This window comes from Centropristis striata, chromosome 18 (assembly GCF_030273125.1).
Source record: "Centropristis striata isolate RG_2023a ecotype Rhode Island chromosome 18, C.striata_1.0, whole genome shotgun sequence".
Lineage (NCBI taxonomy): Eukaryota > Metazoa > Chordata > Actinopteri > Perciformes > Serranidae > Centropristis > Centropristis striata.
Window position 1 is genome coordinate 3,416,148 of NC_081534.1, and position 16,706 is coordinate 3,432,853.

Sequence of the window (16,706 nt, forward strand, 5' to 3'; positions counted from 1 at the left end):
CAGCTGACTTTTACGCCACTTTTAAAACTAAGTATCTTTCCACAAATTATGTATTATGCATTCGTTTCCTTGGCATCAAAATACAAGTAACTGGCGAGAATATACTGCAAATGCAGCTTGCAATAGGCTTGACAACTTTTTTTTTTTTTTACTTCAAACCATTGAAATCTTGGCTTACAGCTTTGTTTAATTGGTTTAGACAGAGTCTCATTTAGTGGCCTTACCCCAGGCCAGATGTGCTGGATCTCTGTTCTGACCACTGTTTCCACTGGGTCCTGGTTTCCGTACCAGTACTGTCTGCTTCTGTAGATGACTGCACAGTTGGGGCACTCGATTACATACCTGGACAAAGACAAAAAACATTTCTCTTGTTATAATTGTGAACTTATAGCAAATTGTTTCAGTCAAACAAGTGGATTGAGGACACTGTGCTTGCTCTAAAGCCGTTTTCAATCATCTTCTGAATGGTTCTGTGGTAGCTGGACTCACCCAGACCAGGCGTAGATGGCCAAGCCAAACCACGGTGAGTCAGACGAGGCGGTCGTTTTGGGAACCACTATTACCTCTTTTCCTCCCTCGTAGCAGCCCTGAGAAGTTCAGCAAAGACACTCAGAATTTCATAAAACATGCGTACTTTAACATACACATGTGTGGCGTATTGGGGTTCGTACTTGCCTTGCAAGTGTAGATACGGTTGTCATACTGTGCAGAGTAGCGGCAGCGATGTTTGGCTTCGTGGTCAAGTCCTTCTTTTAGGTGATTCATGCTTCTCTTACAGCCTGAACTACAAGTCAGAGACAAAGGACAGAATATTTAAGGGAAATATTGATGTTTATTCTTTCAGGGTGACTTTCAACACACATTATTAATCATTAGTCCAAAAAATACCGTGGCATTGATAATTAATTTCATACTTTTCTTATTTACACTCACTTTTTGTCTTTCTACCAAAAACTAAGCAGGCCTGTGTGTGAACCATGTAAAAATGAATGTGCACGGCTCAGCAGATTACTGTGAGAAGCACATTGTTACACCTCAGAACACCTTACTGTGACACCTGAAAATGATCAGTGATATGTAGAGGTTAGGGTTGTCAAAAATATCAACACTCAAAAAAGTATCGATACTAAAACGTTATACTCATTTTTATACTCAAGTATCGATGTAGCACGTAGTATGTCCATATTACGTTAATTGACACAGTGTCAGCATACATAAGCATAGAGTTAATAAGTTTACATAAATGTTGGTGACTGAAAAGTGTTATTTTCTCTCTTGAAGTCCCTGAATGAAGCAGAGAAAAGTCAACCTGCAACCAAACAGCAACACACACAGCCGACCTCTTTTTAATCAAGCTTGCCTAATATTGTGCGCAGCATACAACCTCAAAATATTGTTCTAATTGTTATTGTTTATTGTATTTATTTTGTGCACTACCTCAGACCTGAAGATTGTTATCATAGTTGCAGTTTAATATATAGATATATGAAGTGAATATTTAACCTGTGGTTCTGTTAATTTTGTTAACTTGTTAATAAAAATATTTCTGTTAAATTTTGGGGTCCTTGTTTTTATCCTTGTGGTATCGATAATGGTATCGAGTTGAAAGTTTTAGTATCGTGACAACCCTACTAGGGCTGTAGTGAATAATTCAAAGCTTAATATATAACATTGACATTTGGATCCTAAATCAACATTTGAATGCTGCACACCATTTATTCTGTTTAAACTCTGTATTTCTGCACAGTTCCAGACAAGACCAAGCTAAACTAATATGACTAGTAGTCAGAGCTCCAACACATTTTCATGGACAAAATTTCAAAACTGTTCTATGCTTTTTCAAGGACCAACTATAGCATTTTCATGTCCATTCACAACCTATAGGGACACAAACAGAGCTGTATACACCAGGGATGGGCAACTTAAATGCTGCAGGGGGCCACAATTTTTCATGGACACTACCACAGGGCCACATATAGGACAGTGCACTTAACCAGATATGATGAAACTGCAATTTTAAATATGTTTACAGTGCAGTAACTTAACATATTTCATGCTGAAATGCATGTTTAACAGTATAAATATTTAAAAAAAATAACCACTTACTGTGATTTCTTTTTTTCAGTGCAAGAACAGCAGACCAACATTAATTTCAAGAAGTAATTTTGTGCATTTTTACACTGCACTTTTAAGATTTAATGCTCAAATGTAGTTGTACTGAGGGCCACTTCAAGTGAGGGTGCGGGCCGTATGCGGCCCCCGGGCCTCCAGTTGCCCATCCCTGGTATACACTATATACTCCAAATGTTAATTACGTTCTGAAAATAACCGTTTCAAATTGTTGGTTATCAGAAAGCCATGAAATATTAAATGTACACCTTTTTGACGTTATTCATAGATATCAGATTCAACCCCCGAAATGTATGTGATGATAAACAAAACATCATGCATTGATGCATATTACAGCTTTGATATATTACTCACTTATTCTAATTTCTACTTTTTGTGAATGAAGTGCACAGGTTGCATAATGCAGAGAGACACGTACCCACAGCTGAGGCAGAGGCTAGAGCAGGTGAAATACTCATCTGGGAAGAATGAGTTACTGGTCATGTGCTCATCTGAAATCTCCCCACTGAAGCGATCACTCAGGGCCTGAAGGAGGGAGATGGAGGGACAGGAAGAGTCATTAGAACACTAATTATTAACATTAACTCATTTAACATGGTCTCACAGAAATCCATGAAATAGCCATGGATTTCGCTTAACTCAAAATCCGTGGAATAGCCACGGAATCGCTCGAATTTCCGTGAAACTGACACGGATTTCGCTACAATGCAAGTTAATGACAGTCATATTTTTCTGGCGAGATCTTCACCACAAAGTGATTATGTACATTCACTGAGTGTATATTTAGAAAATAAAACATATATTTCTCGCTAGAAATGTGATCAAAATCAATTTTTATGCAGAAACAAAGTCAAAATATTATTTTTTTCACTAAAAATGAGAGAACTGTCCGCCATGTTTTTTGTTCTGACCGCCGGAACCTTGAAAGTCACGTGACTTGGAACAAACCAATAGCCACGGGATATGACTGTCATTAACTTGCATTGTAGCGAAATCCGTGTCAGTTTCACGGAAATTTGAGCGATTCCGTGGCTATTCCACGGATTTTGAGTTAAGCGAATTCCGTGGCTATTCCACGGATTTCTGTGAGACCAGGTTCACTCATTCATACTGTATGCACACAACAGTGTTCCCTGTCAAGCATCACTACCTGGAGAGCCTTGTAGATGACGCTGGCAGAGCGTGGCGAGCGCGTGGTGTTGTTGTCCAGCTGTTGCTCCAGGCTGCGCAGCAGGCCGCTGAAGTCTGTGGGAGGGTTGTAGGTGCGAGTCCCACGGTACTGGATGGAGCTGAACGCTTCTGGGAACAGACCCAGCTTCCTGAAACGCTCCTGGAGAAGACGCTCGGCCGATTCTGATGGTTTGTCTGGAGATGGAGAACAAGCAGACTCAGCAACGGAAAGAGAGAGAGAGAGAGAGAGAGATCATAGATAGATAGATAGATAGATAGATAGATAGATAGATAGATAGATAGATAGATAGATAGATAGATAGATAGATAAATATACTTTATTTATCCCAAGCTGGGAAATTACAGTGTAGCAGCAGCATTACACACAGAGACAATAACAACACAATTAAGTAAAAAGAACAACCTAGACATACTTCAAGCAATAAAATATAAAAATACAATAAAAATACAATAAAATATAAAGTGTCTAAAGAAGGAGTAGAATAGAATTCCAGTGCAGAATAAATATGAATATACAGTATGAAAATGTTGGTGCTATGAAACAAATAAGGTGCAATGAACAGTGTGCATAAAAACACATAAAGTGCATAGACAGTATGTAATGAACCAGATTATTTGTTATTGTACAGTGTGATGGCATGTGGCAGGAAAGATTTTTTATATCTGTCCCTATGACAGCGGAGCTGGAGCAGCCTGTGAGAGAAGGTGCTCCGCTGTCTTTCTACTGTGTGATGGAGAGGCTGCTGATCATTGAGCCTTCCGCCAGCGTGAACAACGTACCTGATCCTAGCAGCTTGGTGTGGACAGTCTCATGGAAGATGATTACAGCAGGGCCCAGAGTGGACAACGGGACGTCTAGCCCGCAGCGGGTGGTTGTTGCTTTCAGCTCCCTGGTGAAATGCTTCAGGTAGGCATCCGATGCATCACCGAGGAACTTGAACAGATCGTCATGGAGACGGTCAGCATGGGTTCGGTAGATGACCACATCACAGATCGCCAGGACTTTGAGGAGCAGGCGGGTCCGCTGACCCTGATTAGCTCCTGATGAGTGAAATCAAAGTGTTGACCTAGGAAAACTGCTTCCTGTTTATTTCATGATATTAAAGAATTACGTCACCCAAAAAATAATAATGTCTACAGTATATTAATTATGCACTTTGTGTTACTTTGAACTCTTGAGGGAAAATGTTGTGTTTCTCGCTAACTGCATGATAAAAGAAGCTTCCAAAAACTGAGAAAGTCTTTCATTCATTCATTGAAGTGAATGGGGGCAGCAGTTAACAACAGCAAAACTATATTAAAACAAAAAAACATGGTTTTATAACTATATTCTGTTAACAGACTTTCACATAACTTGTGCAGTATAAACCAAGTGTCATTATCCGGTTGTATGCTCTGTGCTTCTCAAACACATACATTTTTACCAAAATATTACAATTTAAAACACTTGTACAGTGTTTTAAGTGACTATAAACAACAGACAGAACCGGAGGAAGTGTTTTAATGTACAATTTAAGCAAAATGTACGTGTTTGGGAAGTACTGAGCATACAATTGAATAAATGAGACTTGGATTATACTGCACGAGTTGTGTAGGTGTTTGTGTGAGATCCAGTTTTTTGCTGTTGGTAAAGGCAGACTCAATTTACTTAAGTCATCAAGAATTTTCTATTTTTTTGGATTCTTCTTTCACTGTAAAGGCATACGAGAAAAACATACATTTCTCCAAGAATTTAAGGTAACACACTGATACACAAATGCTCATTTTGCATGTGAAGTACTCTTTTAACCCATTGATGCCTAAAACTTCCTGTAAAACCTCTGGGCGATTTTAAAATAAGCCCCTAAAACCTGAAGTTTTTCTGGAAATTCAACAGAAGTGTCAACGCTTCTACTAAATAATAGATTTTTCAGCCTCTGTAGCAGATAGAAATGAAATTCTAAAAGTATTTGAGAGCTTATACAAATACTACAAAACGACGTAAACGCTTTCCAGGCTTCAATGGGTTAAGCTACTCCATAGTTTGTCCCATACCAGCACCAAGCAGTCCTTCTGTGTCGATGACGACCACCCGGTGAACAGGGTCCATCGCTGCCCACACACCAACAGTGCAGGACTCCTGGGTGGGCGAGGTCTTGAACACTTCCCGTCCGAGGAAAAACGTATGGTTCAGGGTGTGGGACTTGCCCTCGCCAGTGTTTCCAAAGATGGAGACCACTTTGAGGAGCTCATCTGGCCTGCAGCCCAGTCTGCTCACAAAGTCGTCCTCATCCTTCACCTGAGAATCCACACATGATCATGGTCATAACATTATAATAATAATAATAATAATAAGAGGCTATCAAAGTATTTAAACTGTTTTACCTTTATAACAAAATCAATGTCAGTGTACTAACACATCTTTTTGTTCTTTAATGTCGAGATAATTTAACTTGATCTCGAGAACGAGATTGACTTTCTTTGGTTGTTTTTAACAGCTTTAACTCTATGGAGTCTTGAGCTTTTTTGTCCACTTTGAATCCTTTTCATCCTGCCTGTATACACCACTTAAAAATGTTTAAATGCCATGTTGGTATATTTTTTTTCCAGCACAACCTCACCAATATGACCTAATAATAATTTATTTATTTTTTCTTACTGGATCAACATTTTGAACCAAAGAAACAAAGAAAAAACAACATAAATGTGATCTTGTGATTGTGTGTGATCCTGTTATCCAACTCTGGTTTTTATTCTAGTGTTATTCTATTTTATTTGTGTCTTGTGTGTTTTATAGCATAACAATTTTGGTCTTTTTTTTGGTCAAACTATCATGCTCAATAAATCATTTGAAATGTTGCAAATATAACATATAAGAGGGTTACATCCAGTTCTATAATTTTATACAAAATATATTTGACTGTGTCACCAGTTTTACTTGGTATATCATCATCAAACTGAAACTGGCGATGAAGAACTGATAGAGAAGTCATGCTTTTGCACTTTTAGTGACTCCAGAGGGTTAAATGTAGCATTAAGTAACAGTAATTTATTGGAATTTTCCTGAATCTTTATTACTGTCATACCTGCTTTTAGATTATATAATCATCCATTGAACATATTCTATAAACCATACAAGATTGTATATTGTATGAGAGCAGCAACAGTCAAATTGTCACATTGGTGATATTGAGGTATTCAATCAAATATATGAGATTATTTGTCTTATTTGTTATGTTGTTTGTATTGTCTTGAACCAAGACCATACTTCTTGTAGACAAAATATTGGTGGTGCCTCATGTGATTTCATCATCAAACTGAAACTGGCGATGAAGAACTGATGGAGAAGTCATGCTTTTGCACTTTTAGTGACTCCAGAGGGTTAAATGTAGCATTAAGTAACAGTAATTTATTGGAATTTTAATAATAAGAGGCTATCAAAGTATTTAAACTGTTTTACCTGCATCTCCTCCCTCTCATCCACCAACAGGAAGCTGCACATGCCATGTTGGTATATTTTTTTTCTAGCACAACCTCACCTATATGACCTAATAATTATTATTTATTTTTTTTCTTACCGGATCAACATTTTGAACGAAAGAAAAAACAACATAAATGTGATCTTTTGATTGTGTGTGATCCTGTCATCCAACTCTGGTTTTTATTCTAGTGTCACTCTATTTTATTTGTGTCTTGTGTGTTTTATAGTGTAGCAATTTTGGTCATTTTTTGTATATTGATGTGTCTTTATTTTAGTTATTTTATGTCTTTTTTCTGTCATTTTGTGTCTGTTTTAGTCATTTTGTTTATTTTTTTTGTCAAACACCATCATGCTCAATAAATAATTTGAAATGTTGCAAATGTGAACAAAGGTTGCAAATATAACATATAAGAGGGTTAAATCCAGTTCTATAATTTTAGACAAAATATATTTGACCGTGTCACCAGTTTTACTTGGCATATCATCATCAAACTGAAACTGGCGATGAAGAACTGATGGAGAAGTCATGCTTTTGCACTTTTAGTGACTCCAGAGGGTTAAATGTAGCATTAAGTAACAGTAATTTATTGGAATTTTAATAATAAGAGGCTATCGAAGTATTTAAACTGTTTTACCTGCATCTCCTCCCTCTCATCCACCAACAGGAAGCTGCACATGCCATGTTGGTATATTTTTTTCCCAGCACAACCTCACCAATATGACCTAATAATAATTTATTTATTTTTTCTTACTGGATCAACATTTTAAACCAAAGAAACAAAGAAAAAACAACATAAATGTGATCTTGTGATTGTGTGTGATCCTGTCATCCAACTCTGGTTTTTATTCTAGTGTCACACTATTTGTGTCTTGTGTGTTTTATAGCGTAACAATTTTGGTCTTTTTTTTGGTCAAACTATCATGCTCAATAAATCATTTGAAATGTTGCAAATATAACATATAAGAGGGTTACATCCAGTTCTATAATTTTATACAAAATATATTTGACCGTGTCACCAGTTTTACTTGGCATATCATCATCAAACTGATTTGATGCTTTTGCACTTTTAGTGACTCCAGAGGGTTAAATGTAGCATTAAGTAACAGTAATTTATTGGAATTTTAACCCTCCTGTCGTCCTTCCGGGTCAAATTGACCCAATCTGTTTTGACTATTCCTTCTTTCCTCCCTCCTCCTGCCTTCCTCTCTTCTTTCCTCCTTCCTTCCTTCTTTCCTTCCTCCTCTATCCTCCTTCCTTCTTTCCTCTATCCTTTCTTTCTTTCTTTCCTTCCTTTCCTCCTTCTTCCCTTCTTTTCTTTCCTCCTTCAGCTATCTCCTTTACTTTCTCTCTTCTTTCCTTCCTCCTGATTTCCTCTCCTTTCCTCCCTTCCTTCCTTCCTTCTTTCATCCCTCCCGCCTCCATTCCTTCCTCTATCCTCCTTCCTTCTTCCCTTCCCTCGCCCCCCCTTTCCTTCCCTTCTTTCTTTCTTTCTTTCTTTCCTTCCTCCTTCCTTTCTGCCCTCTTTCCTACCTGCCTCCCTCCTTTTCTCCCTCCTTCCTTCTTTATTTTTTCCTTCCTTTCTTCTCCTCCTCCCCTTTCTTTCCTCCATCCTCCTTCCTTTCTCTCTCCTTTCCATTCTTTCTCCTTTTCCTCCTCTCTTCTTTCCTTCCTCCATCCTTCTTTCTTTCCTTCCTTCTTTCCTCCATCCTTTTTTTACTTCCCTTTGCGTCCTTCCTTCTTCTTCCTTCCTTGACCCGAGGACAACAGGAGGGTTAATAATAAGAGGCTATCAAAGCATTTAAACTGTTTTACCTGCATCTCCTCCCTCTCATCCACCAACAGGAAGCTGCACACCCTCTCCAGCTCTGCTTTCAGGATCTCCATCTGTGACTCCCCAGCAGCCACGCTGTTCTCCTGGGGAGCTTTGGCCGGGGGGTAAGGGGTCAGAGGGTGCTTCCTCTTGTTGACTCCACTGTGGGTGCGTTTCTGGCAGTCCAAACACAGGTTGATCTTACAGCCCTGGCAGCGCACCACTGCTCGGAGCCGTCCTCCGTTGACAGGGCAGCTGCTGTCACCTTTGCACGAGTCACAGAAAGGGACGTGGCCTGGTGCAATCCGAACCCGGTCGTGATTTCTCATCCGCTCCTGGCGATGGAGCTCCAGTTCACATCGGGCGCACTGCAGGCTGCCGCACTCATCACATTCAAACGCAGCCTCATCTGAACCTCCACAGGCGTAGCTCTCCTGGCAGCCTAGGACTGTTGTCATCCCTTTATCTACAGCTGGACCTTGACCGCTCATCTCAAACCTGACACCTACTGAGGGTTACAAAAATGATGCAACGGAAGACACAAAGTTATGTGACCAGATGTGCAAAAATCTTGTTTGTTTAAATTCTCAAAAAAAGCCAAATTATTCATGTGCAATACTGTCAAAAAGTACTATTAAAAGTTTAGGTTGTTACTGCTTAATAATGCTATTAAGTTGGCAGTGAAGCCAGTGCAGGTAGCAATATTTACACACTCGTCCAGACTAGTAATGACTTTATGTTTTGACACTTTGCTGGCTAACATTAGCTGCCCTGCAGTTCTTGTTTTGGTAATGTTGGAGCCCAGCTGTCGATGCCAAGGTGCTATTTAAAAGTAGCCAGGCGCAATGCTGCTAAAAAAATACGTTATTACGAAACTCAAGCAATAAATACTTTATCTTATCAGTAGCGACACAAAGAAACACACACTTTGGAAGAAACAAACAACCTTCGTTTCAATCGACTGACCTAGCCGCGGCAGCTCTTCGACGAATAACTAAGTGCTGCCTCGACACAAAGTCTAAACCTGGACCCGTCTACTGTCTAACAACATCCCGCTAACGCTGTAGAGAAAGTTAGCTAGCGGAGCTATTCTGTGTCAGACCCTGGAGATGTTGTTGCCTTTACATCAGCTGATCGGCTTGTTTTTATCCACAGGTCAAAAGTCATAGGACCGCAATGCATGCTGGGAAATGAAGGATTTAGGAGTTCTTCTTCTTTTGAGCCACCTACTGGACTGGAGTGTGGAGCAGTAGATTGACAGGAAAATAAGGAGAGAAAATAATACTGATAAAAAAATAAAATTAAAATAAAATAAATAAAGTAATAACAACAAAAACAATAATAACAATAATAATAATAATAATAATAATAATAATAATAAATTAAGATAAATAAATTATTTAACGGGAAAAGGGGGGTACAGATTCTTCTTCTTCTTCTTCTTCGTGTTGTTTTATGGCGGTTGACAAACAACTTTTTGGTGTATTACCGCCACCTACTGATATGGAGTGTGGACCGGGACTTTACACATTCCTGAGTTTAACTAAATAATAATAATAAAAATTAATTAATTAATTAATTAAAAAAAAAAAAAAAAAAAAAAGAGAAAGTACATAAATTATATTCTCTCTATTAATCTTGTTCTCCTAAGATACTGTAACAAAAAGGAATAACATTTCTCCTCTGAACTTCTTTGCAAAAGATCCCGTAAGAAATGAAGGATTTAGGAGTTCTTCCTCTTTTGAGCCACCTACTGGACTGGAGTGTGGAGCAGTAGATTGACAGGAAAATAAGGAGAGAAAATAATACTGATAAAAAAATAAAATAAATAAAAAATAAATAAATGAAGTAATAACAACAACAACAACAACAATAATAATAATAATAATAATAATAATAATAATAATAGATTTTATTTGTAAAGCACTTTTCATTGTTAAAAGCAATCTCAAGGTGCTACAGAGTACAACAAGATTAAAAACAGGTAATAATAATAATAATAATAATAATAAATTAAGATAAATAAATTATTTAACGGGAAAAGGGGGAAACAATAGTGTAAATAAAAGTATTTTACAATACAAATATAAATAATTAATTACATAACTAAATTCTCTCTATAAATTCCCTATTTTTTTTAATTCCCTCAGGTAATTAAATAGGGGCTTGTTTTCTTTGCATGTTTTTTTTATTTAGGAGTTGCAAAGAAAGACAAGAGTTAAACCAGCGCTCTTATTCTATTTATAAATTATTTTATAGCACATATGCTAACTTATACTCATTAAATTATTTCTAAATGTAGTTTGACATTAGCAGGCTGGCTACCGAAACAAACATAGCGGATATTGACAAAAACAAACCGTGACCCATAATGCTTTGCACCTTCCAGCTGCTGTAGTGTTCGTCTGATGTTGAACCGGCGTACACCGAATATTACACAGTAAGACGGAGACAGCAGCTACAGCCGTGCTAACATCAATTCATGCATGTATTGTATTATTGAATTTATTCAATATATACATGCCTCAATTTGTAGTGGAATACGCGGAATTAAAGTACGCTTCCTATATTTTATCTTAATCACCCCCAACAACATCCAACCTGAACAACCCGGTGAACATAACGAGTGCACCTCACAGGAGAATTTATTTTGGCATCAACTCAGTTGAACTTGTCCTGGAATATTCTGTGTTTTTTCCGTCAGGTTTTTTATTATTTCATTTTTAACTGGATATATTTAGCATCGTATATATATATTAACAGTTTACCGTGTGAGAAAGCACCACTTTATGTCTTCATATACAGCTGACCTTGCCTGCTGATAGACAGCTAGGGCTAGCTTAGTGCTAACCGGTATTCAGCGTTAGCTGGCTAAGCTAACTAAGGCTAACTTTTCCTCTACTTTCCTGCATTTGTTGCGTCCGTGATGGAAGATGAAGCCTACACTGATATTAATGGGAAAGCCATATCTCTGGACTGTCAGAGCCACTCCAGTCTGTGCAGGGAGTTCACAGTCAGTGTCCCCAAAGTGTCCATTGGTAAGGTGATGGTGAACACCTGCATTGTTTGGCTGGTAGCATACGGTGTGTTCCTGCTCACAGAGGTAAGAACCATCAGCAGCATCAATGTCAGTGTACTAACACATCTTTTTGTTCTTTAATGTCGAGATAATTTAACCCTATAAAGCCAAGTGTATCATATTAAATACAGTAATTTTTGAGACCTCTACATCATCAAAAACCTGATGTATACATGTGTTGAAGATAAACAAACTGAGCAACAAATTGCACAAAAATACCAGATGTAGCAAAAATGATATGCAGGTTCCACGAGTGGATCAGTCATTGCTGCATTAAAAAACGTCATATCAGCAGATGTATGATGTTGTGTTATATGGAAAAAATATGTATTTTGCATGTTTGAGGAAAAAGGAAAAGTTAAAAATGTTGTTGTTTGATGTTTTTGTTAGTTCAAGAAAAACAAACTGAGCAACAAATTGCACAAAAAGACCTGATGTATCAAATATGATACAAATTAGAATTATATATATGCACACATATATGCAATTTATTTATTTTTTAAAATTCGTCAGCAAGTTAATAAGCACTCGGTTTTAAAAAAAAATTAATTTTCTGGCAATTATTTCATGGTTCAGGCTTTATAGGGTTAACTTGATCTCGAGATCGAGATTGACTTTCTTTGGTCGTTTTTGACAGCTTTAACTCTATGGAGTCTTGAGCTTTTTTGTCCACTTTGAATCCTTTTCATCCTGCCTGTATACACCACTTAAAAATGTTTAAATGCCATGTTGGAAAAAAATTTTCCAGCACAACCTCACCAATATGTCCTAATAATTATTTATTTATTTTTTCTTACTGGATCAACATTTTGAACCAAAGAAACAAAGAAAAAACAACATAAATGTGATCTTTTGATTGTGTGTGATCCTGTCATCCTACTCTGGTTTTTATTCTAGTGTCACTCTATTTTATTTGTGTCTTGTGTGTTTTATAGCGTAACAATTTTGGTAATTTTTTTATTTTGTTGTGTCTTTTTTAGTTATTTTATGTCTTTTTTTCTGTGATTTTGTGTCTGTTTTAGTCATTTTGTGTCTTTTTTTTGTCAAACACCATCATGCTCAATAAATAATTTGAAATGTTGCAAATGTGAACAAAGGTTGCAAATATAACATATAAGAGGGTTAAATCCAGTTCTATAATTTTATACAAAATATATTTGACCGTGTCTCCAGTTTTACTTGGTTACTTGACTCCAGAGGGTTAAATGTAGCATTAAGTAACAGTAATTTATTGGAATTTTCCTGAATCTTTATGACTGTCATACCTGCTTTAAGATTATATAATCATCCATTGAACATATTCTACAATCCATACAAGATTGTATATTGTATGAGAGCAGCAACAGTCAAATTGTCACATTAGTGATATTGAGGTATTTAATCAAATATATCAGATTATTTGTCTTATTTGTTATGTTGTTTCTATTGTCTGGAACCAAGACCACATTTCTTGTAGACAAAATATTGGAGGTGCCTCATGTGATTTGTAAATTTAGTATATAAAGTAAAGTATTTTTTGTTTTTTTTTCCTTTCTCTTGCAGAACACCGCTGTACTGTCCAGTGCTATATTCATCACCCTGGTTGGCATGATGCTTCACATCCACTTTGTGAAGGTCGACCACGAGTCCCTGCTGGTCATCGGCTCCTTGGGCATACAGTTGTCCTCCAGCTACGCTTCAGGCCGCGAGACCACCACGTTCATTGAGATGAGCAAGATCAAGGATATTGTCATCAATGAAGCTATTTATATGGTAAATAAGGAGAAATTAAAATCATATGCATCATTGTTGCAAATTAACCATACTAGGGCTGGGCGATATATCGATATATTTTTAAATGTGATATTAGATATATGATATATTTCATGGGCTATTTTTATTTAAGCTCTTTTTTTAATTAAATGTGCACTTTATGGAGCTTTGATTTTTTTTTTTTTTTAAAAGGTACTCCTGTTGTTATACAGTATTTACGTTCACTTAACCCATTGAAGCCTGGAAAGCGGATACGTCGTTTTGTAGTATTTGTATAAGCTCTCAAATACTTTTTGAATTTAATTTCTATCTGCTACAGAGGCTGAAAAATCTATTATTTAGTAGAAGCGTTGACACTTCTGTTGAATTTCCAAAAAAACTTTAGATTTTAGGGGCTTATTTTAAAATCGGCCAGAGGTTTTACAGGCATTTCAGGCTTCAATGGGTTAAATAAACAGTTTCAATAAAAAACTACTTGTGACATGTCATATTTCGCTTTGACATTGACTGAACATTTGCTCTCACTTTAAGATAAAAAATATCTGATTATGTATCGTATATCGATATCCAGCCTAAATATAAAGGAATATGACTTTTGGTCCATATCACCCAGCCCTATTTCATACTACAATTATGTCAGTTTTGAGTGTATTAATGTCTTTTTCTTCTATTTCAGCAACAAATCATTTACTACCTTTGTGTGCTGTTGAAGGACCCTTCAGAGCCAAATGCAGTGTCAAGTGTTGTGCCGTTGTTTCAGGTGAGGTTGAAGGCAATTGTACACATATCCCATATTATGTTAAAATACTTTTTGTGTGATGTTTCTTGTTTACCTCCTCTGTAAAGACTATTCACACACTGTCATTTACAGTAACGTTTTTCTAATGAACTTCCTTTTTGTACTTTTCAGAGTTCAAAGCCACGGCTGAACTGCTTGGTGAAAGTTTATAAAAGCTGTCAGGAGATTATTTCAAAGTGCTGATTACACATAAGTCATACCATGGCAATTTTCTGGTCATGCAGTATGTTTTTAGTATTGTGTAGAATTTAGAGGGGTCTATTAGCAGAAATGGAATATATATTTTATATATAATATTCATAGTTGTGTTTGAATTGGTGTATTATCACCTGAAACAAAGAATCGTTGTGTTAAATAGTAGCCCTGAACGCCTTTTGCCTTTTTTATGTTACCAGAAGTTGGATGCAGTATGCAACCTCACCACTAGATGTCACTGCATCCCACACACTTCCCCTTTAACTTATTGTCTTTTTCAATGGATGAAAGCATGTAGTTTTTATTTTTGGCACATCCTGATTTGATGTTCAGTGTATTTTTCATGTGTTTTCCTCCTTTTCTAAACTTTATGAATGTAAATCATGTAAACAGTTGAATGTAAAAGCAACTGCCCCCATTTTTAAAACCCCAATATTAGTTTCATTATGACTTTATGTTGTGTAGTTATTTTGCTAACCTCCAACAGCATAAACAGCACTGATGTTAGACTACTTGTTTAAATCTAAAGAGCACAACCCTTTAACTGACAACTGACATTTTTTGTTATTTGTAAATTCAGGTTTTAATTGTCTAATTGTGCCAATATCTGTATTTTCCAATCATTCTCATACTGTATTTTTTATATAAAGAATAAATTTGATAAAGCCTAACGTTGTTCCTTGATTATTTTCCATCAGTGGTAGAAAGTGTATGCTTCGTGTTGATGTTTTCCAGGAGCTTTCCTTTCCTTCCCCAGTAGGGGGCAGCATAACACTTACACAAGCTCAAACATTACCTCAATCAACCTTTTGTAAATTAGATTCATTAATCATTTCAGACAAAAGCACTTCAGATGTACTGACAATTATTACTAATGTTTGTCCACAATAACAAACAAACTGCTTTTGCATTTACCATTTATGAGCACAGAAAGTTTATAAAACTGTTGGTACGTGTCAGATGTGATGGACGTACAGTATTTTTGTACATAAACATCCACACCTTCTTCCTCAATTGTATTTTCACTTCCTTATAACATCTTCATCTCTTAGTGACAGTTGCTCACGTTACTTCAGTCGTCACCTTTCTTGAGACTGTTGATGTACCAGACCTGTTTTCAGAAATGTCACTCAAGGTTACTTCAGACCAAAACAATATTGAAAGTGTATGTAAGAGCAAGTTCAGAATGAGCAACATTTTGTTTCAGTGTAATAACCCTAATAATAGTTTGATAAGGCCTTAATCATAAAGTGCTGACCTGACACTACTTTTTTAAACTCATTAAATTATAATTGGAATAGTTATGCTAGTTTTTACCCTTTCACCATAAGAAGAGTGATGCAGCAAAACAGTTTTAAAGTTTATTTTTAACTCACTGTCAAAACCTGGTACTTTTGGACAACACGCTAACAAAAATAGAATAGAAACTGTGTTTTTTACTGCCAGGAGCATAAAGTTTTCTTCCTCAAAGTGCCTCCTGGCTCTAACTAATCCATAACAATATGAATGAAAGTTTAATGGGTCTCCATTTCCTGCAGTTTAAAGTTCAGAGCCCTTGTTTTCACCAGCACTCAGCCTGTGTTTTCCCTCCAGGCCTTGTTTTATCCATCCACTCTAAATCTCTGTGACCATCTGCAGCTCTCGGTCAGACCTGTGTGTGAACTCAACGCTCCACAGGCCAACAAAACAAGCAGAAGGGTGTGATTTTCACGGGGCGAAGCGTAACGCTGCTGTGAAGGGTGGCCCTCTGACAGGATAATAGTCCCTCCTGGAGGTGTGAAACAGCCAGAAAGCAGGCAGAGGAGAAACCCTGGGAGTGACCAGGAGCGACACCTCAGGGCTTCTGAATAGACCTCATAAAGCAGCAACCCCCTCCTGAGTGTAAATCACAGGTAGTGTGGAGGTTTGGCAGGCCAAAGACACAGTGAGGCTTTCTTCAGCTGAAGGTGTGGACTAATTACCTCAGTTTATAATAGGGCTGTAATTGCTAAATTACTTTTGTGCTTCACTTCCACTATTTCTGTGAATGTATTGAACTTTTAAAATACTTAACAATGAATACTGTCTGACCTGTAACTGTTGGTTTTCATTTTAATTTGTTTTATGCAATCTAAACTGTGGGTGTGTGAAATCAGCTTCCAGTGGGTTGGGTGTAGGAACCTCGTGATTTAGTGGAAGAGGATGGGGAGTTGTCAGTTTACAACCTGCAGTGCAAACACACATGCACATGCAAATCTTGCATTAAAAGATGATCAAGTCACATTTAAAAGTTGTGAGGAAGGTTAAAGA

At 37.0% G+C, this 16,706-nt stretch overlaps 2 protein-coding genes across 4 annotated transcripts in view; one reads left to right on the forward strand and one right to left on the reverse strand.

The window, feature by feature from the left end:
- The window catches only part of zfyve1 (zinc finger, FYVE domain containing 1), a 17,565-nt gene extending 7,662 nt beyond the window's left edge, over positions 1-9,903 (reverse strand). The window contains exons 1-9 of one of the 3 annotated variants that reach the window (XM_059356664.1): positions 9,559-9,903; positions 8,595-9,100; positions 5,356-5,599; positions 4,102-4,362; positions 3,281-3,495; positions 2,549-2,655; positions 676-784; positions 490-587; positions 225-342 (exon numbers count right to left, since the gene is read on the reverse strand). In XM_059356664.1, coding sequence (XP_059212647.1) covers positions 225-342; positions 490-587; positions 676-784; positions 2,549-2,655; positions 3,281-3,495; positions 4,102-4,362; positions 5,356-5,599; positions 8,595-9,083 — 1,641 coding nt within the window. In that variant the 5' untranslated portion in view covers positions 9,084-9,100; positions 9,559-9,903. Of the gene's footprint in view, positions 1-224; positions 343-489; positions 588-675; positions 785-2,548; positions 2,656-3,280; positions 3,496-4,101; positions 4,363-5,355; positions 5,600-6,760; positions 7,177-8,594; positions 9,101-9,538 lie in introns of those variants that run through there. The other 2 variants (XM_059356665.1, XM_059356666.1) reach the window with 2 other exon arrangements.
- Positions 9,904-11,178: 1,275 nt separating this feature from the next.
- pigh (phosphatidylinositol glycan anchor biosynthesis, class H) lies at positions 11,179-14,961 on the forward strand. The gene is made up of 4 exons (XM_059356418.1): positions 11,179-11,695; positions 13,214-13,423; positions 14,100-14,183; positions 14,334-14,961. The coding sequence occupies exons 1-4, from the start codon at positions 11,519-11,521 to the stop codon at positions 14,403-14,405; spliced, it is 543 nt and encodes a 180-aa protein (XP_059212401.1). The 5' UTR covers positions 11,179-11,518; the 3' UTR covers positions 14,406-14,961.
- The last annotated feature ends 1,745 nt before the right edge of the window (positions 14,962-16,706 follow it).